This window comes from Lissotriton vulgaris, chromosome 4_1 (assembly GCF_964263255.1).
Source record: "Lissotriton vulgaris chromosome 4_1, aLisVul1.2, whole genome shotgun sequence".
NCBI classification, from domain to species: domain Eukaryota; kingdom Metazoa; phylum Chordata; class Amphibia; order Caudata; family Salamandridae; genus Lissotriton; species Lissotriton vulgaris.
The window spans coordinates 1,520,121,903-1,520,144,490 of record NC_141691.1 but is presented as its reverse complement, the minus strand read 5'-3'; the positions used below and the strand labels follow the sequence as shown (position 1 = coordinate 1,520,144,490).

Genomic DNA, 22,588 nt, shown 5'->3' with positions numbered 1-22,588 from the left:
TGATTAATAGAACAAATGTAAAGCGGGAGAGAATTCTAGGTTTCAGCTGCAATGAAAAAAAATGCCCTGCAACCCATAAGAGACTGGCGGACCTAAAGAGCAACCAGAAGACCTTCGTCCAAGGATCGGAAGTTTAGAGCAGGAGCAATGAAGGAATTTATTCAGCAAGGACATGGGTGCAAAGTGTTCAAGACATGCTTCAAGGTTTAATTTGTTAGTTCTGTTCCATGGTTCAACAACGACACAATCTTCTTCTCTTGCAAATTTTGATTCTTTCTCATTTACTACTACGTATATCTGTGATTCACTCACTTCATCCAGATGTAATATGTGAAGAAATAAATATATTTTGTCATTAACTACTTCCACATGAACTTAATAAAAAAAGATTTTTTTTATAGAGATGGGTAAGGCGTGGCTTAGCCAGCGAGCATGGCCGTCGTGTAGAGCGCGAGCTCCGGCCAGCCTTACTGAAATCCTGCGATAATATCCTGCCCTGGTTCTTGTAAGCGGGTTCAGACAACACGGATCGGTGCCCGAACCCTGTGACAGTCCCCTGCCCGCGAATGGTGACACAGGACTGCTCCTAGCAGCCAGGACGTCGACTGAGCTTGAGGGGCTCCTGAGCGGCCTGCACAGCCGGGGCCTCGATTTTGGAGTGGCCTGGCGGTGTGGAGCGGCGACACTGTGGTCTTCCGGGACCCGGGGCTTTTACGAACAACATCTCATGTGGACCTGCGGCGGACAGCGCCTCTGAAGCCGAGACCAGTGGGGGCCCCAGCAGAGAGTCACCGGAAACGCACGGAGCGGGGGAATCATCGCGCTACCGAGGAGCGGCGGTGCCTGATCGCTGAGGGGCACACCTGCCTGGATCGAGGGTTCCACGGTTGCCCCGGGCCGGAGTTGCCACGTGTGTGCCGTGGTTGCGGTGGACAACTAATCGGGGTTCGAGTCGGGCCCCGGAGTGACGCAGTTGGCGGCGCTGAGCTTGAGCCTATCTTACGACCGGCGACACAAGGGAGAGCTGGCGGATTGACGCGGTTGGGACCCCCTCGCCGTGGCGAGATAGGCTCTGGGAGTGTCTGCTGCCTCTTCCTCCCCTGCCTTCCTCGGGAGTCGGACGGTTGGCGGCCATATTTGGGACCGGGACCGCGTGGCGGGCCCGAGCCACGTGTCTAGAACAACATGACGAGGGGTAGCGGCAGCTAGAGTAAGCAGGGGCCCATTGACAAATTCACAGAGGCGGCTGGCGCGAGAGGCACCCATGCGCAGGTGCCGGACAACGCAGCGCTAATGGCGGCTATCTAGCAGTCCCGGGATGTCCTGGATGCCAAGATTGGGGCGGTAGGCTCGGATATCACGCTCCTCCGGCAAGACCTGCGGAACGCTGTGGAACGGATAGCAGGCACAGAGACACGTGTAAATGAAGTGGAGGATGACGTTTCCTCCCTAAAGAAGAGACTCATGGTCCTTGAGAGGACGCAGAAGGGCCTTGTACAGAGGGCGGAGGAGGCGGAAGGACGGGCGAGGCGTAGTAACCTGAGGTTCATTGGCTTCCCTGAGGACTGTGAGAAAGGGAATGCTGAGAGCTTCCTTACACAATGGCTGGAGAGCTGGATTCCACCTGAGGCTCTCTCTCGCTGCTTTGTAATTGAGAGGGCCCACCGGGCTCTGACGCAGAAGCCGCCGCCTGGTGAGCGCCCGCGCCCCATGATCGCTAAACTCTTGAATAATGCGGACAGGGATGCGATTTTAAAGCAGGCGAGGCTGAAGGGCAAGCTGACCTATGACAATGCCAATATCCTGATCTTTACGGATTACACCAAGCAGGTGCAACAACAACGTCAATCCTTCGCTGCGGCTAAGGCCCGTCTGCAGCTCCAGTATGCCCTTCTCTATCCTGCAAGGCTGCGGGTGATCTTTCAGTCTCGCACTTTCTTCTTCAACACCCCGGAGAAGGTCTTTCAATGGACGGATGAAACTGTGAAATGGCGACCCAACAGGGCAAAGGGAGGAGACTCTGACTCCTCGGCAAGTAATCATGCCGGGGGAGGCCAGGAGAGTCGGCGTAAGCACAGGGGCCACTCGCGCTCAAGCCGCAGCTCGCAATCTGTGCCAGCCACGCGTCGAGACGGGGGTGCCCAGGACGCCCAGGATGATGTGCCATGACTTTTGTGAGACCTGACTTATAACTTGTTTTGAACGCTTTATGCGTTGGGACCAGCTACTATGCTGTCGAGGCTGGTGTCCCCACAAGGGTTGGTTGGGAGGGGGCGACGACCTAGTTCCATATTGGCTGCTGCGAAGGGGTTAGTTGGAGGGGGTGGTGCTTGGCTCCCAGTTGGGGTCGGGATCATGCTACGACCACGACAGGTGCTTCCACGTTTGGGAGGTGCGGGGTGGGCGGGGGGTAGTTGGGGTTTGTTTGCGAGGGAAGGGGGGAAGGTTTGCGCTGAAACTACTGCTTGCTGACTGTCTACAGGGATGCCGGGGTTGCCGGCGCAGCGTGAGGCTGCGACACTTTGCACCACTCCAATGGTTGTGGCTGGTGAGGGGGTGCGGTTAGGCCCGGGTGGGACACGGATTTTGTGCTGGAATGTGCGGGGCATGTTGGATAAAGTGAAGCGGGGGGCTGTTTTTACATGGGCCAAGAGGAGGGGGACAGGTGTACTCCTCCTGCAGGAAACACATCTGCTCGGTACCAAGGCACTATGCTTACAGAGGAATGGGTTCATACACGCATACCACTCGGGGTTCACTAGATGATCGCGCGGGGTGGCTGTCCTTATCCACCGAAGGGTCCCATTTATACATAAACGTACGTGGACGGACCCGCAGGGTAGATTCGTGTTTGTGCATGGGGAGATCAGGGGTGACCCAGTACTCATTGGTAGTGTATATGCCCCGCCTCCAATACAATGGCCTCTAGTTGAGAAGCTGCTTTCCCTGTGGGTAGACATGTCTGACGCCATGTCCGTTGTGGGCGGGGATTGGAATGACGTAATGGATGTTGCAATGGATAGATGGCGCAGTGTGCATGGTGAGTGTGGGGCGGCGGGTGGAGACAGTCACACATCCCGATTGCGGGCTTTGGCCACGGGCTTGGATTGGGTGGACGCGTGGAGGCACAAACAAGGCATGCGTAGGGAGTATACTTATTTCTCAGCAGCACGCGACTCCTTCTCCAGGCTGGATTGTGTCTTTGTACCAAGGGGCATGGTATATAGAGTACTGTCCGACGACATCCTCCCGAGGGCATTGTCTGACCACTCGCCGGTATACGTGATCATGGACACTGGTCGAGCCCGACAACCATTTAGATGGCGCTTGTCTTCATGGCAGCTGACATGCGAAATTGCACACTTCCTTGCGGAAAATGTGGGCACCATGGCTACCGCGGCGATGCTCTGGGAGGCGATGAAGCCCACACTGCGCGGTGTGGACATCTCGTGGTGTGCGGCTGCGCGCAGGGAGAAGCATAGGGATCTGGTGCGGCGCGAGGCAGACATAGAGGCGCTGGAGCATAGGGGCAGGGAGGAGGATGGTGGAGCGGCCAGGAGGCAGCTGGTTCTAGCCCAGCAGCAATACTCAGCGGTGCTTCTAGATGAGGCCAAACAGGCATGGTTAGCTACGCGTAGTCGCATTTATCAGTGGGGCGATAAATCCAGTAAAATGTTACATCGCCTGTGCCAGGGTGTCTTGCACGCCCAGCCACTGCCCCAGATTGTGGGTGTGGATGGGGAGCCCTTGTTGAAGCCGGTGGCATTGGCAGATAGCTTCGCCGCATATTATGAGGCTCTTTACCTGCCATGGGAATGTTTGGAGGCGGAGGTGGTGCAGCGTTTTGTAGACGACCTTCCTCCCAAGGCCGTCACCGATGAGGCTTGCGAAGTATTGGACCGCCCCCTGTCGGATGAGGAGCTCACCACAGCGTTGGGTGAACTGAACCCGGGCAAGGCTCCGGGGCCGAATGGGTTCCCTGCCGAGTTTTTTAAACATTACGTGACTCAGCTGGGCCCGCACTTGCGCCCAGTTATTGAGGAGGCACGTGAGACCGGCTCGCTGCCGCCGGACTGGCGCCATGCAGAGGTGGTAATTTTTTTTTCAACCTGGGCGACCACTAGAGGCCCATTCGTCCTATCGCCTGATTTCCCTGCTCAACACGGAGGCCAAAGTACTAGCTAAGGCCCTCGCCAATAGACTCAAGCCGTACATTACCGACATGATGCATCCAGACTAGGCTGGTTTTATGCCGCAGCGGGCTACTCGCCAAAACATACGATGGGCGCAAGTTGCAGTATCGGCCTGGAGACGGTTGGGGGAAAGGGCTGCACTGTTCTTAACTGACATGGATAGGGCGTTTGATTCCCTAAGCTGGACGTATTTATTCGCTCTTTTGGGGTGTCTCAACCTGGGCCCTCGCTTTTTGGCATATGTGCGGCTCCTATATACAGATCTCACGGCGGCGGTGCGAGTGGGGGGAGAGATTTCCTGCTCCTTTCGGCTTGAACGTGGGACGAGGCAGGGCTGCCCCCTTTCCCAATATTTGTTCGCCCTTGCTATGGAGCCCCTTGCGGCGTGGGTGCGGATAGACGCTCAGCTCAGGGGCTTCCAGTGGGCCGGGGTAGTGACGGATAGGATAGCGCTGTACACCGATGATGTACTGTTTTTCCTCACCGACCTGGAGCGCTCGGGGCCTCGGCTCCTGCGCATCCTGCAAATTTTTGGTGAAACTTCTGGACTATATTTGAACCCTCAGAAGTCTACACTATGGGTACTAGGCAGCCTGTTGGAGGTTGGGCAGGGGAGCTCCAAATAGCCACGGATGGTATGAAATACTTGAGGGTGTTTCTGTCGGAGGACGCCTCCGTTGTGATGGAACGTAACATTACCCCGGTGTGGGAGCGCACCCGAGACAACATTAAAGTCTGGTCCAGAATGCCACTCTCCATACATGGTCGGTCGGCCATCTTTAAGATGGTGGCTCTCCCGCGTTTGATTTATCAGCTGCAGAATCACCCAGTCCTGATTGCGCAGAGTTGGTTCAGGCGCCTCAATTCGGCGCTCAGCCGCTTTCTATGGGAGGGGGGCACGGCGCGGGTTGCCCTGCGGACCTGCTTCCGGTCCACCTATACTGGGGGCCTGGCCACTTCGGATATTCTTTCCTACTACCAGGCGTCCCACTTGCTGGTCCTAAATGACTGGTGGTATGCCGACAGGAGCGACCCCGCCTACGCGGTGGATCAGGCTCTGATGGGTACAGCGTCTGTCCATACGCTGCTATATTCGGCGCCACTTAGGAAAGCCTTGCCATCGGCCACACAGGTGGTCTTTCAACTCTGGAGACAGACGCTACGTAGGATGGGTTGGTGGAACGTGTTAACCTGTGAGACCCCACTCTGGCGCAATGGCCGCCTGCCCCAGATGGACACCTTGCTGGGATTTCGGGGATGGGATGCGATTGGCATCTCCACCTTAGGTGATGTCATGGCAAGGGGCGCGCTCAGGTCCTTTGATGACCTGCGTGTAGAATATCAGATGCCGAGAACCCAGTTTTATAAATATCTTCAATTTCGTCATGCTTTGACACCATATATAGCGGGGTTGGATGACCTGCCTGAATGTAGCCCGCTAGAGGCAAAACTATTTATGGGGGAACCACCCGACAAGAAACTGTCCCGATTATACCAATCCATCATTCGGCACTGTACCACAGACCTGCAGCACCTTAGAACAACATGGGAACAAGACGTTGGGGACATGGATGAGGAGGATTGGGTGGAGGCACTGGAGAGCCCTAGGGGTGCTGCGATATCCATGCGCCTGCAACTCATACAATTTAGGTACCTACACCGCACGTACTATACTAGGCAGCGCCTATGGAAGGCGGGTCTAATTGCATCCCCGGATTGCCTCAGGTGTGGGACGGAGGTTGGAACGTTATTACATACGGTGTGGGAATGCAGGGTGTTGCAGAGATTTTGGACAGGAGTGCTCCGGTGCCTGGATGAAGTACTAGCTTGGGTACTTCAGAGAGACCCTAATCTGATTTTGTTACATGTTATGGCTGGGGTGGGAAGGAACAGATCCAAGCGCCACTTGCTTCTCTTGGACTTAACATTGGCGAAACGTGACATTGCGCGTTCGTGGAAAGCGCCCAAGGCCCCCTCTCTGGCGGCATGGAAGCGGGGCATGGACTTTTGCATGGGGATGGAGCAGCCTGTGTTTGTGGCCAGGGGGTGCCCGCTCAAACACTATAGGGTGTGGAAACGGTGGGCGGACTATCGCGGCCTGGAGCTGGACCCAACTCCCGATGACACCACAGACCAGCCTCGAATGTAGCCGGACTACCTTGGCACCTATATACCATTGTTAGTGGCAGTGCCACGCTATATACTGAAAATGTATAACCCAGTAGAGCAGGCAGCAGCGCGCAGGGAGGGGGAGGGAGTTGCGGGTGGTGGGGGGGGCATGGGGGGGGGGACCAGTTTGTCGTATCCTTGATTTGTACGTTCTCTTTGTCTATTATACTGTAATATGAGAAAATGACTGCATATGTGTTCCAATTTAATGATGTTGGTGATTGACTCTGGGTGACAGAGCGTTACAGTATATATATGCTTACTATGCACTCAATAAAAATCTGTTTTCCAAAAAAGAGATGGGTGCAGTGAGATTATAGGCAAGAATAAAAAGACATGGCCTTGAAAATGATCTATTTGAAAGCATGCATTTATTTCCAGTGTTGAATACATAAATGCAATAGGCTGGCCAGAAAATATATGTACATTTGGCAGCTAGGTCTTCGAAGCTGCCTGCTACCAGTATATGTAACATGGAGTTGAATTAGACTAGTGGATATACAGCCTCAACACTTTTTTTGTGTGAAGTTATTCCCAATTTCATTTGCTTCAGGCTCATTTCAGTTATGCACACCAAGGTTTTTGGGATCATGCTCCGCTGCTACATCAAAGGAAACTCTGCTTTTAAGTCTCCTCTGCTCAACTCCCCTACTCTCCACTTTACTTGTAAGCCTCCTCTGCTACAGACATCAAATGCCCCAAACACTGCCTGCACCTCATCCAGACATGGATGTCCAGCACCCGCCTGAAGCTAAAACCTACCAAGGCAGAATTTCTGCTATTTGCCAAGAACAGCAAGCAAGAAATAGTATAAACTTGGCAAAATGACATGGCCTTTGGCAGCTTTAAACCAAATCTTCATCAAGTGCCAAGTCACATGAATTCACCATGGACAGCAACCTTATCTCCAATTAACACATTGCCAAAAAACAAAGACAACCTAGTAGCAACTCTCTCTTCTAAAGTCAAACTGTTTGTTCCAGAAAGGAACTTCAGAACTGCTGTTCAATGCTTCGTACTTTTGCATCTGGATGGTGGTAACTCCCTGCTCTAGGTCCCCTCCAGAATCCAAACAGGTCCTCCCATTAGGGCATACGGCATAATACAGCACGTCTTATCCGGGACTGAAAGTATATAATCACACCACTCAAGACAGAATTCCCCTGGATCCCATTGCCAGCCCAGAGCACCTTCAAAAGTAGCTGCACCATTTACGAAGCCACAATTACAAGAACCCTTCTTTTCTTAGGGACAAGCTCCCCGTTTCCGATGGCTCTCAGGGCTGAAGGCCTATTTCATCTATGCTCACATAATCTGGAAAAAAAACACCTATTCATTAGGGCCACCATAACACTACTCCAATTTACGAAAGAGTTGAAGATGCACCTCTTTACAGAACACTACATCATAATGCAGTAACAGACCACTTCTGCTCCCAGAACCCAGCTATCTCTGCTATCACTCATGGATTCTACAGTTCGATTGACTTTGACCCTGTATAACGCTCTGCTGTTTTTGGCTAGTTTGGTACTATACAAATACCATAACACATACATAGATACAGGGAACCTCTACCCATGTCCTCTCAATCACACACTACATACCCTTTTCTATGCAAATCCAATCTACTCAACAAGATCCAGCATCTGAATGTGCTTTCTGACCAATCTGAAAGGAATCCAGAACGGTGTATTTACATTAATAATAAATAAGGCATTTTAGTGGATTTTTTTGTAACTGTCAGCACTGACAATGACCACTGTATTAACTTGGTGGTAATGTTGTGAGCAGTAGATAACAATATTACATTTGCCACTGCATCTTTGTAGTAAATGAAACTTTAGCAAATGTAATTAAATAACACTTGTATCATCAATGTACTTTCTAGTTCCATTATGTAAAGGGACCCTAGGTGTCACTATGAAGGCTTTTATTTGCATAGGTATTGGTGATTAATGTGCTCATATTTTGTAAATGTTCACACTACAACTTACCATACATGGTTGATTTCAACCCTTTGCTTCTTTTTTTGATTTTTCCCAGGAGTTTTAATTCCAGTTCTGTTTTCTTGTCGTTGGTCTCACTATCCAACCACTTTTGGCATGGAAACCAATATTCAGTGTCCATCAGTCCAGATTCTTGTATGGTTATGTGGTCCAGGTACCATCCAGCTCCATATCCAATGGCGTTATGCCCAACAATCACTTTGCTGATCATTCCAAGATCAATTGCTCTTATGGTGAAGATATTGACCTGATGGGATCAAGTTACATAAACTCAATTACTCTTGTGAAAAACAGGAACCATGTCTGCAAGTGATCTTTACAGTGATTTTCATCTAGGCTACTAAGCTTAATTTCAAGGCAAATCAGATTTTTTTAATTTCATCGATTGAAAACTTGATGAGTAATCATTGCATCTAATAGTTTTTTTAATTGAGGTACAATAAATTACTTTGCATCTATCTCAGTAAGACCTTTCACACTTCTAAATCAATTGCCACAGGAAGTGTAATTATAGGCAACAAGATACACACATGGCACATAAATCAATCCACTGCTGAAAGACGTACATGGACTTGAGTCATCCCCATTCCAGGTTTGTTTACATGCTGCCTCACAGGGACACAGACATATTGGAGGGACAGATCATTTATTTGCATGATAGATACTGTTGCGTGAACAAGGTCCAGACTGATTTGCATATAACTGGGACCAAACTGAGGTGACATGGTGTGCAATATGCCAATGAACCAGGGTTGCGGCCTGGGTAATTACCAGAGGCTAAGATGAATTTAAGCATTCCACCCATCACTTTTTTGTACACTTTAGTGTGTCATCCTAAGTCAGAAGGGTATGTCCAGACATGAGTCCGGTGCACAGTCTCACTGAAACCAAGTTATATCTAGCTGATGAGCCCTAAGTTGTACAAAACCAGTCTTGGGTTTGTTGTGTCTGGTTCAGGGAGGACCAGCCTTGGCAGTTCGGGCTGGACTGTTACCACTGGAGTAGGGTCAAGACTGATTTGCATGTAGCTGGGTCCACACAGATGACATTTTGTGCAAAATAATGATGGACTGGCATGCAACCCCACGTAATTACCAGTGGCTGGGATCACTTATAGCTTTCCAGCCATTACTTTTTTTCATACTTTAGCCTGAACATGCGGTCACCAATGTGAACAGTTAATGTCCGCCTTGGTAATTTTGTTGGAGAGCTTCACTGCCAGCATTCTGTCCGTGTGCTCACCAAAACAAACTGTGTGGTTGCTCCCATCAGAACACCCAGGAATCTGACAGCTTAGAGTTGCACTGCGAGCCATACAACCATCTTCTTCAGAAAAAATACCTTGATTGCATGGTACAACACCTTATGGGAGTTTCACTGACATTCTGGCTTGTTAGGGAGGCATGCACAAATCAGTTCATATTTTCATGTATAAGATCCATAAGCATAGCTCATTACAAGATATATCTCACAAATTGAGGTGTCCATTCATAGTATCCCATTCTGTCTAAGCAGACATTGGAGATCAGATTTGTATGTACCCCCCGCAATTATTCAATAGAGTATTTCTTTGAAGATAGCATTTACAACCTGCAGTTTTCCATTGGAAATTTGCATTTTGTTACTGTGGGAAAAGATACCTACACCATATTCTGAATCCTTTTTTTGTCTTTTTGGACTTCTAGAATATTGACTTCTGCCGTGACCTCCGGAGTATTAAACATTCTCAGCAACATGGGCTGTGCTATAATTTTGTTAAAGCAAAGGGCCTTTGTTTTCTCTAAGCAAGACTATAATATATTGGTCTATGGTAAAATTGGTTGACACTAGAGACTAACACATACATATAACTCCCTCACATAGAGGTAAAAATGCGAGCCTCTCTGCTTGGTACATCTGCATCAATCACAGAATTGTACAACTGGATATTCCCTCTTTACAATTCAAATTTAAGTCATGCAGCTTAGAAAGCTGCACTGGGTCCTGGCAGCTCTATGGCCGGACCCATGTTGAAGAGTTCTATTAAAACCAGAACCTGTACATACATTTACATGGAAAGATCAACTATGCATCCACATTTGCAATATCTTTTTCAGGTTTCATACTCTGGTATGTCTGATTCGAACGAGATCCCCGCTTGTGACTGAGAGAATCCCACTGTTTCACGTCTTTACACCACTCAGCAGCCTTGCTTAATCCATCTGCCAGGCCAAGAGCTTCAAATGTAATGCACCCCACAGTCAGGTGGATCAGGAAGTTTATCTTGGCTCAATAACTGAATATGTGATATATAATATCCCTGATATCACCTATGTGTTTAAAGAAGGGGTTCACCTCAGATGCTTATTCGCCTGTGATCTGTGTGACAATCTATGCTAGTGCCATCAAAGGATACTGGGGTGACTTCGAAGTGGACTAGGCTGAACAGGTTAGAGTTGGTTGGACTTGCAGGACAGAAGGAAGCTCCTTAGCCACTAAGTTGACTTCTGCTATTTTGAAAATACACATGCAAATAATGCTACAAGGATGTTCATACAGCTAATCACACCTCAACAGCAACATTATGCTGTAGTAAAATTGGGGACCTAGGGTATAACATAACATGTTTATTTGTAAAGCGCACATTCACCTGTAGGCCTCTTGGTGCTGAATAACTGATGTTTATTGTTACCCAACTCAATGGTATACATTATATTGATCTAAGATGGATGAAATACTGAGGGTTTTGAACCTGTGACCATCAGATCGAACACAGGACCCTGCAGTAGATACATTAGTCCACTGAGCCCCCAGGCCCAGCTCTGGAGGAGTTTTAGTGATTTGCATTTTAATCACTTGTCAATGGAATGATAGGTCTGCTTTAAAAGAGAGTTCAGAGCAGGAACAATGCGGAAGAAGGACAATGACCCTAATGCATTCTGCTCAATACGAATTACCACCTGCCTCCTAGAAACTCTGGAACCTCTGCTGGAATCAATGCCCTCCAAAACCTGATCCCAAGAGAGTGGCTAACCATATTTCTGAAATGCTCAACAGGTAGATTTGGGTCAACCTTATAGGTAACTGCCGACTGTCGTGTTTTGGAAACTTACCTCTATGTTGCTTTAGGAGACTTGCCCAGGGTCAGGGTAGGTGATAACTTGGTCACAGCAGTATAATTGGTATTTTATTTAGAGAAATGTGGCTTCATGCACTAGTTATGATGAGACCCATGCAATTGACTGCAAGAGGATTCAGGTCTCAGTGACCAATCTTAGTGAGGTGAAAACCCTTTGTGCAACAAGCCTCACGACTTAGAAACTACTACTACAAATGTCCTGCTCACACACCTGAAAGCCAGCTGTAAGAAGCATTCTGACTCTGTCACAACAGAGTTCTCAGTGAATCTCTGCTTAACCTAATAGCAATGGTAGAAGGAGCAAACAACTAATTCATTCCTTACACATGACTGCTATGTCAGCTGCAGTCAGGCAGAACTCCACAAGGCCAGATAACTTTGCAGCAAGATCCCACAGGCGTTTGCTTCATGGCTAAAAGTTCATAGTGGGATGAACCTGTGAATCCTGGCCATTGAGATTGCACCCTCCATAGGTCAACTTCATGCCTTGTCTCCGTCCTCCAGAGGTCAATCAATTGGCTGACTTCAAATGTTCCTAAGGACAGGCGTCGTTTAGCCAGGGCTCTCTCACAATCCACAGCAGTCCACACCCAATTAGTAAAGGGGGTGTTTTTTGACAGAGCGGGAATACTTCCTACCTTTTGCTTTTCTGTGGAAGCAAAAGTAGGCCATAGTTACCCATGGAGAGCATTCCATTCCTGGGTGCTAGCAAGGATCAGTAGTCCTTCAGTCTTCTTTCCCTGTAGTCAGGCAGAATTCTCCTTTTCATTTGAATTCTCTTCCAAGTTCATGCCTGCTCTGAGGGTGTAGTGGTGAGGTTCAATTCATATCCAGTGCACTAGTCAGTAATTACAGAATTCCATACATGGAATCTTGACAATTTTGCCACAGAAAGCCAATCGCGTCTTATAGTACTTCTTCCCCCCATTACAGTACACCCCCCATGAGTGCCTCATTCAAAATGGCCCTAGCCTTCTCCCGCTTGCAGGAGCCTGGTATTCCCTTTCAGATATGAGGAGTCCACTAACTCTTTGGGCATTCACAAATATCTTCATCCCACCTATGCTCAAAGACAGCTGCTTTATCTTCTAGGAGATCAGCTGTTCACACCTAGTCTGAAATACTAGTTACAGACACTGGGCCGGTAGTTTCAGTCAGACAAACTGGCTTTAATCCAGTTTCCTTTGAAAGAGCGCAAAGTACACTTTTAAAAGTTACGATTACACTACAAAAAAATCACTTTCACCCTTGAATTAGATTTCTGACAAAAACAAGTAAATAACATAACTTTTTATGAACTTTCTACTAGTTTTCCAATTTAAGTTTTAAAAATTGATGTGAAATCTCATTCAGACCTGACTATGGAACATGTCAGTTGGACTAACCAGGAAAAACGGCTTTTGACAACTATGCACTCCAGGGAAATAGATGTCTTTAATATTAAATTTATACCACTTTTATACATTAAGCACTTTTATACATGAATCTTACCGAACACACGTAGGAGGGAATTACTAAATTCGTAAAAGGAGGTTTTGAATATGGCCAAACACTTTTCCTTGCCATGATTCACTACTGTGGCTTTAAACTGTAGCCCACCAAGACCGTATGGCATTCTTTGGAGCCATACATTTTAGTCATAAATATGGGTGGAAGGACCAGCTTTAGCGTTGGTGGCACCCTTTGCGGTATAAAAGGGGGTGGTGATGGACGGAGCATCTGAATCAATCAAACACTCACACCCAGTCAAAAGATCTGGGCTTAATCCATCACCGTTCTTTAGCCCACTCTGCCACCCCAGTTCCCACATGGCTATATGCAAATCAGTCTGACTCTGTGCCTCATGGGAACAGTCCAGCCCGAACTGCCAAGCCATGTCTTCCCTGGACCGGAAATAAGCTTTGAGGACCGGTTTCTGGCATTCCAGCCGTCTTCAGCCCGGCTTGCTTGAATCCAGTGGCAAAGTGAGCAAGGGACTCACGTCTGAGCATACCCTGCCTCACTTACGGCGACCAAAAGTGGTACAAAAGGGGGTGGTGATGGACGGAGCATCTGAATCAATCAAACACTCACACCCAGTCAAAAGATCTGGGTTTAATCCATCACCGTTCTTTAGCCCACTCTGCCACCCAGTTCAGACATGGCTATATGCAAATCAGTCTGACCCTGTGCCTCATGGGAACAGTCCAGCCCGAACTGCCAAGCCATGTCTTCCCTGGACCGGAAACAGCACCGATCAACTAGCCACGCCCTCGCCGTCGTTCCACGCATCCGAAGAGCCACCATGGGAGGAAGATCCTTCACCTACCTGGCAGCCAAGACTTGGAACTTCCTCCCCATCCACCTCCGTCTGAGCCAAGACCACCTCTCCTTCAGGAAGCAACTCAAGACCTGGCTGTTCGAGCAGTAGCGGACCCCCCCCTCCCCAAGCGCCTTGAGACCCTCCGGGTGATTAGCACGCTATACAAATATCTTGATTGATTGATTGATTGATTTGGGAGGCTCTCCCCCTAAGAAATTTAGGAAACAATGGGGCAGTCTACAACACATTTATCATTATATATTGAATTGAATTAGCTTTTAAAGAATAGTAAATGAAGACCTGACCATGCACCAGAATACGACAATCTTTCTGGGGGTTCTTCAATGATTCCCCCACTATCACCCTCCAACTGTGCTTCTCATCTCTCCATGGCCCCTTTGTCATGTGTATTTCACTTTTTATAGCATCTCTCATACCATTGTAGGATGTCAGAGCACTTTACATCACACACATATAGAGACAGTGAATCATACATTCAAATCAGAGTATAGAAAATGTTAGATAAGGATAAGGGGACTACAAGGTGTAGAATTCACAAGTCATTCATACTGGTAGGCATTTTTAAAGAGTGCTTGGTCAGGAGAAGAACAAACTCAGGATTCAGAACATAACACATTGGTTAGCATTGACTTAAACAATAAAAATGTATTTCCACCCAAATAAAACTTTTTAGCAGCTACAGGATAATGAACGACTGGGAAAAAGCATAAGTCACTAACCTGTACCTTGCAGTTTGCAAGCAGCTGTTTGATGACAGTTTATAGGTCACTGTGCTAGATTACCATTGTCTCTTATAAACTGCACTCTAACAAAAGAATCTCTGACAAAAGCAGTAACCCACTGACCTATGCATATAAAATACTGTTTTTTAAAATGCATGGTACACATTCTTTGGTTAGGCATATCAACCCTCTGTGCTACATTAGATCAGTCAAAGCTGCCACTGGACAAAATTCTCATGTCTCTCCAGCATGGCATTAATCACTGGCGTTATCTTGACACTTTTATTGCTCTTAGAAAACTGCTAATTAAAGAAGATACTTTGCAGTGCTTTTAAAACTGCTGCCTGTGGACCCCCTGGGAATGTGTCAGGGACCCCTGGGGGCCGGGGACCACAGTTAGGGAAACACTGGTGTAGGGTTTTAGAGCACTTTGCATCACACACACATGACACAGAGACAACCAATAATACGTTTGTAAACCAGTGTATAGGAAATGTTACATAAGACAAACTACTATAAGGTGTAGGAGTCATATGTCATCCATACTGGTAGAGAGTAAAGTTTAATAGTGCTTGGCCTGGAGAAGGACAAACTCAGAATTTAAAAAGGAACACCAAAGTTGGGGGTTCTCTTTCATAATAAGAATCGATTTCTACCTAAATTAACCCTTTTTGCAACATTCATCTATGGTCTAACCTATACTTTGCAGTGTGCATGCAGTTCTTTGATGAAAGTCAATAGCTCACTGTTCTATATTAGGATTTTAATTTATAAAATGCAAGTAACCAAAGGATGTCTCTTTTAAAAGCAGTAAGCCATTGACCTATTTACATTATTATGCACTCTGTAATCTGCATAGTACACGTTTTTTGCAACAGGTATATTAACCTTCTGCGCTACTTTATCGCCAGTCAAAACCTCAACTAAAGTCAAGTCAAGTCAAGTCAAGTCAGAGAATTTATATAGCGCACTACATACCCAGAGGGTCTCAAGGCGCTTAGAAAGGGGAGGAGGATTACTTGTCAAATATCCACGTTTTAAGTTGTTTTCTGAATGCTAGGTGGTTCTGGGTAAGGCGAAGGTAAGCGGGGAGTGAGTTCCATGTCTTAGCAGCCAGGTATGAGAAGGATCTGCCTCCCATGGTGGTCTTGTTGATGCGAGGTACAGTGGCTAGGGCTTGGCTGGAAGAACGTAGTTGGCGGGAGGGGGTGTAGAAGGACAGTCGTGAGTTGAGGCATTCTGGTCCGATGTCGTAGAGTGATTTGTGTGCGTGGGTTAGCAGTCGGAAAGTGATCCTCTTATTGACGGGTAGCCAGTGGAGGTCTTATATGATCCTGGCTGAGGCGTTTTGGATTCGTTGGAGTTTCTTCTGGAGTTTAGCGGTAGTGCCTGCGTAGAGGGTGTTTCCGTAGTCCAGTCGGCTCGTGACCAGAGCATGGGTGACTGTTTTCCTTGTTTCGGTGGGGATCCAGCGAAATGTTTTTCTGAGCATGCGAAGAATGTTGAAGCAGGAAGAGGATACGGCGCTGACTTGTCTGTTCATTGAGAGTGAAGAATCAAGGATGACGCCCAGGTTTCGTGCGTGGTCTGTCGGGATGGGTGCTTTTCCGAGGGCTTCCGGCCACCAGGAGCCGTCCCATGCAGAGGGGGATGTACCTAAAATGAGGACTTCTGTTTTGTCTGAGTTCAGTTTCAGACGGCTTTGTTTCATCCATTCGGCAACTTCTTTCATTCCTTCGTGAAGGTTAGTTTTGGCGGTGCTGGGGTCATTGGTGAGAGAAAGGATCAGTTGAGTGTCATCCGCGTAAGAGATGATGTTGAGGTTGTGTTGGCGGGCGATGGCCGCGAGGGGGCTCATGTATACGTTGAAGAGGGTGGGGCTGAGTGAGGATCCTTGTGGTACGCCACAGATGACTTCAGTGGCCTCGGACTTGAATGGTGGGAGGCGGACTCTCTGGGTTCTTCCGGTGAGGAACGAGGTGATCCATTCAAGTGCTTTTCCTTGGATTCCGATGTTATTGAGGCGTTGTAGAAGGGTGCTGTGGCAGACTGTGTCGAATGCGGCAGAGAGGTCGAGGAGGATGAGGGCGACTGTGTCTCCATTGTCCAGTAGAGTTCGAATGTCGTCTGTTGCTGCGATGAGGGCGGTCTCAGTGCTGTGTTTTGCTCGGAAGCCAGATTGTGAGGAGTCGAGGGATTTGTTGGCTTCGAGGAAGGCGGCGAGCTGGTTGTTGACAGCTTTCTCGATGACTTTGGCCGGGAATGGAAGGAGCGAGATGGGGCGGTAATTTTTGAGTTCGGTGGGGTCCGCTGTGGGTTTTTTCAGAAGGGCGGTGAGTTCAGCGTGTTTCCAGTCTTCCGGGAAGGTGGCGGAGTTGAAGGAGCAGTTGATGACGTCTAGGAGGTGCGGTGCTATGACGGAGTCTGCTTTGTTGAAGATGTGGTGAGGACATGGGTCTGTGGGGGATCCTGAGTGGATGGAATTCATCAGGCGGATTGTGTCCTCAGTGGAGATTGGGTTCCAGTCGTTAAGGGTGTTCACGGGGGGAGAATGTTCAGTGAGTGGTAGGGTGGGTTGGTTTCCGGGTTGGTTGTCGAAGCTGTTGTGGATGTCTGCAATCTTGTTGTGGAAGAATAAGGCCAGGGAGTCGCAGAGGGCTTGAGAGGGGGTGATGTCGTTGGAGTTGGCCGAGGGATTGGAAAATTCCTTGACGATGTTGAAAAGTTCCTTGCTGTTGTGGGCGTTGTTGTCAAGTCGATCCTTAAATGCTGTTTTCTTGGCCTTTCGGATTAGTTGGTGGTGAGTGCGGGTGGCGTTTTTGAAGGCGTCCTTGGTGCTAGTGGTTGGGTCTTTTTTCCAGGCCTTTTCAAGGGAGCGGCAGAGTTTCTTGGACTTCTTGAGATCATCGTTGAACCATGAGGCCTTTTTGCTGCCAGGTTTGCTTTGACGTTTCTTCAGTGGTGCTAAGGTGTCGGCGGTGTTGGATAACCATAGGGTCAGGTTGGCGGCGGCTTCGTTTGCGTTAGAAGAGTGGGCTGGGGTATTTAGAAGGAGCGATGCGGAGATCTGGTCCGTGGTGATTTTGTTCCAGTTTCTTTGCAGAGTTGGCTGGAGGTGGTTGGTGGGTTTTGGTTTGTTGTAGGTGAAGTGAACGCAGCTGTGGTCAGTCCAGAGGAGATCCGTAGTGTGGCTGAAGGAGACATGATTGCTGGAGGTGAAGATGGGGTCGAGTGTGTGACCTGCGATGTGGGTGGGGGAAGTGACCAGTTGTACTGGTCTAAACAAAACTCTGCTCTTGCTCCAGGAAGAACATTTATCGTTGGAGTTATCTTCCTATGTTTTTTTGTTGCCTGGAAATCGCTGGAAGAAAGTAATGCAGCAGAAGGTGCTTTAGAACCATAATAAACTTGCAAACAGTGCGCCCACCGGAAGTCAGCACCTGGTGCGGCGGTACCGGTTGCACTGCCCTATAGGGGCCCTGGTGGATGATATACATACTTCCTTCTGCCCGCCTATAATATTTAACTACCATGACAATAGCGCATTTCCCGCACCAGCTTGCCATAGCATTACTGGAAAGTTAAATATGCCAATTGGGAATAACTTATTTTTACAACAGATATTTAGGGGAAACAAACACATGCTGTGATACTGTGTAGCAGTGTCATAGCGCACAAAAGAATCCTAATTGCAGAAACACCACAAAGGAAAACGTGGCTGACCACTATGAAATGATGTAATGCCTTACACCAGTATCATAACAATAGGGAGGCAAGAAGCTGCACCGAGGTAACAACACTTCACAAATTGCATTTGATCAATGATTTGTTATTCAGACCAACCCGCCAATGGTAAGCCTAGGTTTGGCTTGCAGAAACCCATTTACCTTTGTGCAATCATGTATTTCTTCAGGGTGGGAGCACAGCCACAGCTCATGCTAAGCCTGATGTTTCTCCTGGATAGCTTACCAGTAGATTGTCCTACATGGCAGTATTGATGAACACTGGAAATCTGGTGAACTGTAATTTGATAAGCATTTAATAAAAATCAACCTTGAAATGTATATGGTTGCATGCAAATCAGAGGTGACGTTTTGTGATTTATGGGTGCTTCCTCTGGTATGGGAAGGAACTGAAGGATATAAAGACATTAAATTGCTCATCTATAAGGTGTAGCTGTACAGGCAGTTGCATGTGTAGTGTGGCTGTACATGTTTTTGGTGAATACTGGATGTCTTGTGGTTGCGTTGGGCAAATATGACATGCATTCGGTCATGTGAGGGTGGGTCTGGTGGTGACATTGCATGTTCTCTTCTCGTTTGCATGTTGTTATTTATTACGAGTGCAGTGTCATTTGGATAATTGTTAAAAAATAAAATAACGTTTTAACTGGATAGTTTTAGGCAGGCATCATTGGGGAGGAATGGTGAGTGGAAATAGAAAGATCTGGGTAGGAGGAGTGGGAATGGTGTCAGGTAGGGGTAGGTTGATGGTAAGGATCATACTAGGGATGTGTGTACAATCAAAAGAGGTTCCTAATTTGCAGAGATATTAAAAAAAAATTCCCTTGCTTTTTTATCTAGCAAAGTTAGGAATCCCTGTTACTGGAAAGGGGATATGGGAAAAGTACTCTTTGTTTCCATGAACTGTCAGTCTCCTTTGTTTCCTCAATAAGATTTTAGTTCTCCTATCATGGTCAGTTATCAGTCATGCTCATTGGGCATGAATTATCCCAGGATTAAAATGAGATTAGCCTTCTTGGGCAACAGGAGGACATAGGTCTGGATATCTGCTGATACGTATCTCCTTTATTTTACCTGCTGTGACTGTCATATTCCCAGTAAATTTGAGATGTTCATCTATCTGCAACCTTTTCTAAGCCCACTAGGAGCCATTTCATGATGGGCTCTGGGGCTCAGCATGGAGCCAAGCATCTGCTTTTATGCGTCTATAGCATGTAAGCGAAATGAATTTAACCTGCTGTGTTTCTGAGCTAGAACTAGATTTTCAGACAGTACATCATAGAAATAGGGAGCACGTTTTGCCCTTTTCTGCTTCTGAACAATGCTCTCTAAAATAATGTGTGAACTCAGAGAAATATCAAATTTAATTAATTTTTTTTACGCACGACCGGTGCTCTTCTTTGCGCTGAGTCAGCATAGCCCATCATGTTGTGCAGTACTGAATCCTTTGCCGATGAGCATGGGGCCTTTTTAGGTCTCGCCTAGGCAGTGCTGTCAAGACATTCTGTATTCAGGATGTGGGTATTCAACATGTTCAGTGCTTCTGGTTGGTTAGTTGGTCTGTCTTTCTAAATTCCTTTATTAGGTTTGGTCAATACTGCCTTCTGTCCTGCCTTTGAGTCATTGGTTCCCTCCCACAGACATCACCAATGTATTATTTTGGACTGGCCATCTGCTGCCTTCTCACTTGCACCCCCTCCCTTGCATCATTACTGCCGTCCTTCCTCTACTGCTGCTGACCTGCTGAGGTAATGTATTGTATTTTGGTAACTTTACAGACCGTAACACATTGTATTTATTGTCTGCTCCGGCATGCCCACGCCCCCTGCACGACACTGCATTGACGTTTGTGGCAATGGCATTTTAGTATCTTTACCGACCATAACGCAATGTATTTATTGTTTGCTCCGGCATGCCCCTCCCCCTTGCATGACACTGCATTGACTTTTGTGGCAATGGTAGAACGCCGCGCTATAACTTTAAACAACGAAAGCTAAGGCACACTATGCCGCCATTGTTACAAACGTCAATGACTAAAAAACAAAGGCCGGCGAACACCACTTTTCCTTTCCATTTATTTACTTTATAGCAATGGCAGCATGCACACCTTAGCATGATACATCTAAAGCTAAAGTGTGGCGTGCCACGATTGCTGGAATAGTAAATAAACAGAAAAACAGGCGGCTGTACAACTTTTTTTTCTATTTGTCTTTTGTAGCACTGGCAGCACGCTGAGCTTTAGCTTTAAACATCTAAAGCCAAAGCGCGACACGCTGCCATTGCTACAAAAGTCAATACATTTAAAATCAAAGACAGGCGAACGCTGTATTTCTTTTCCAATTGCCAAGCCAGTAGCTTGACATTTAACAAATGCAAGACCTATTGCATTGCAAGTGCCTATTTTAAATTTTTTCTTACTGACCCTTTTCTCTTGGTGCATATTTAATTCACCTCTTTTTGTTCACATTAAATAGGTGAGATAAAATAGTCACTTTTTGTGTTTCTTTGTGTTTTTTTTTCATTCAGAGACATACACGGCTTTTCTTTCCTCCATTTTCTGGGAAAACATATATTATGTGAAAAAGTGGGTCCATATTCCCTGTCCCACGCTAGCAGGTAACATATGATGGTTGTTTTCGCCTAATGTGCAGGGATTTTGATTGAACCAAAAGTTTGTGCAATATTTTTCTTCAAATATCTTTTTATGAACCAATGTTCCCATCCAAACAATATGCTGAGAATTATTCACTCCTCCTTTTTCTCAATGGATTTTTTAGGGACTTGAACCTCAAATTTCTTGATCATGCTTTGTATTTTTGAGTTACTGGGTTCCTTTACCTGGCTGCTCAGCAGTGGTCTCTATTGATTAGCTGCGTAAAACTGTCTTAAGGGATACATTTATGAAGCCATGGTCTCCCATCAACACTGTTTCCTATCCGCATAAGGAAGTTTTAACTCGCACAATTGAAAACGTTTAGCACAGACATTCGAACCTCTTCAGAACATGCTGAATAAGGCGCTTTTACACTAGAAACTTTTAGCTTTTAGAAATGTATTTTAAAAAAAAGAAATAGCCTCTTTCCTGTTCTTTTTATTTTTCCTGTCTTAATAATCACACATTTTTAATGCGTACTTTATGCAATGGTTTTAATTAATCAAATACAATAAAATTACATTACATTGCTATCTGCATGGGGAAGGCATTTGGACTTTCTTCCTGAATCTCATCAGGATGACGTCAAGTGGTTTGACTTGTTAGCATAGCAAACCTGTCAACACCGCAGAACACTGTACTGCTCCCTTGGCCTACAAAATGTATTCCATCAAGGTTACCAGACACACAGAATGGACGCAGCATTGTAAATAGTGTCCTTAACATTGAGTTCCACCATTCAGCAGAGAAGTTCAAAGCTGAGTTATAAATGGGTTTAGGACGATTTGCTTTTGCCTGTTTCAAATCCAGATTGTCTTGGGCTATAGCTCCCTTATCTCATCTAATTTATGTAATAATAGTCTTGATCATTTTTATTTAATACTGGGACAGGACCACCCTTTCGTAAGGTGGGAACTTGGATCCCTGATCCCTTGTACAGCAGTCACTCACAGTGAGATATCCATGCGCCCGTGAGGCCCCGCTTATATATTTTTTAATTGACCACTTTTTTTATTCTCTGAATAAGATTTTTGTACTTTGCTCTCACCATTTAGATCTGACTTGTTGAGGCAGTATTATTTAGTGCTTAAAAAAGGACTGCTCTCTTGGTAACACTGGTTGCACTGAATCAACTTAGACCTCTCCACCTGATCAACATTACTTTTTGGTTGTTGTATTGTTTACAGTTTTAATGTTCACTAGTTGAGGCCCTGAATCATTAATTCCAGGTTTAGTTTACAGTGACCTTTTCCATTTCTGCTTTGTTTTTTAGGCCTAAATCTTTGTGCACGTCTTCTCTTAAGTTAATGGTCCTCTCCCCTTTGGCAGTCTGCTTGGTACACTACTAGTTACTTGGCCAGGACTTCCTTGTTTATCTTGGTGTATTACGCATCATTCCTATTATATGATATTCCTGAGGATTACATTTTCCTTTGCCGCTTTTCTGCGTTAATCTAGATTGAGTCATGGTGTGTTCTCTAGTCTGCATCTTTGATGTGGTCCTATTCGGATAAATGGATTAAAATGTAATCTATCTAACTTTACTGCTCTTGAAAGTATTTTTCAGAATACAAATGTTTGGTCTGCGTTCAAGGTTGAGACACATTTATTTCTGTATTCAAGTTTCCCAGAATTTCACTTTCATTGCCATTATTGATATT

The 22,588-nt window shown here is 46.6% G+C and overlaps 1 protein-coding gene across 1 annotated transcript in view; it reads right to left on the bottom strand.

The window, feature by feature from the left end:
- Window positions 1-22,588, bottom strand: part of RP1 (RP1 axonemal microtubule associated) — a 2,616,437-nt gene that overhangs the window by 626,429 nt on the left and 1,967,420 nt on the right. The window contains exon 47 of the mRNA XM_086965756.1: window positions 8,357-8,615. Coding sequence (XP_086821882.1) covers window positions 8,357-8,615 — 259 coding nt within the window. The remainder of the gene's footprint in view (window positions 1-8,356; window positions 8,616-22,588) is intronic.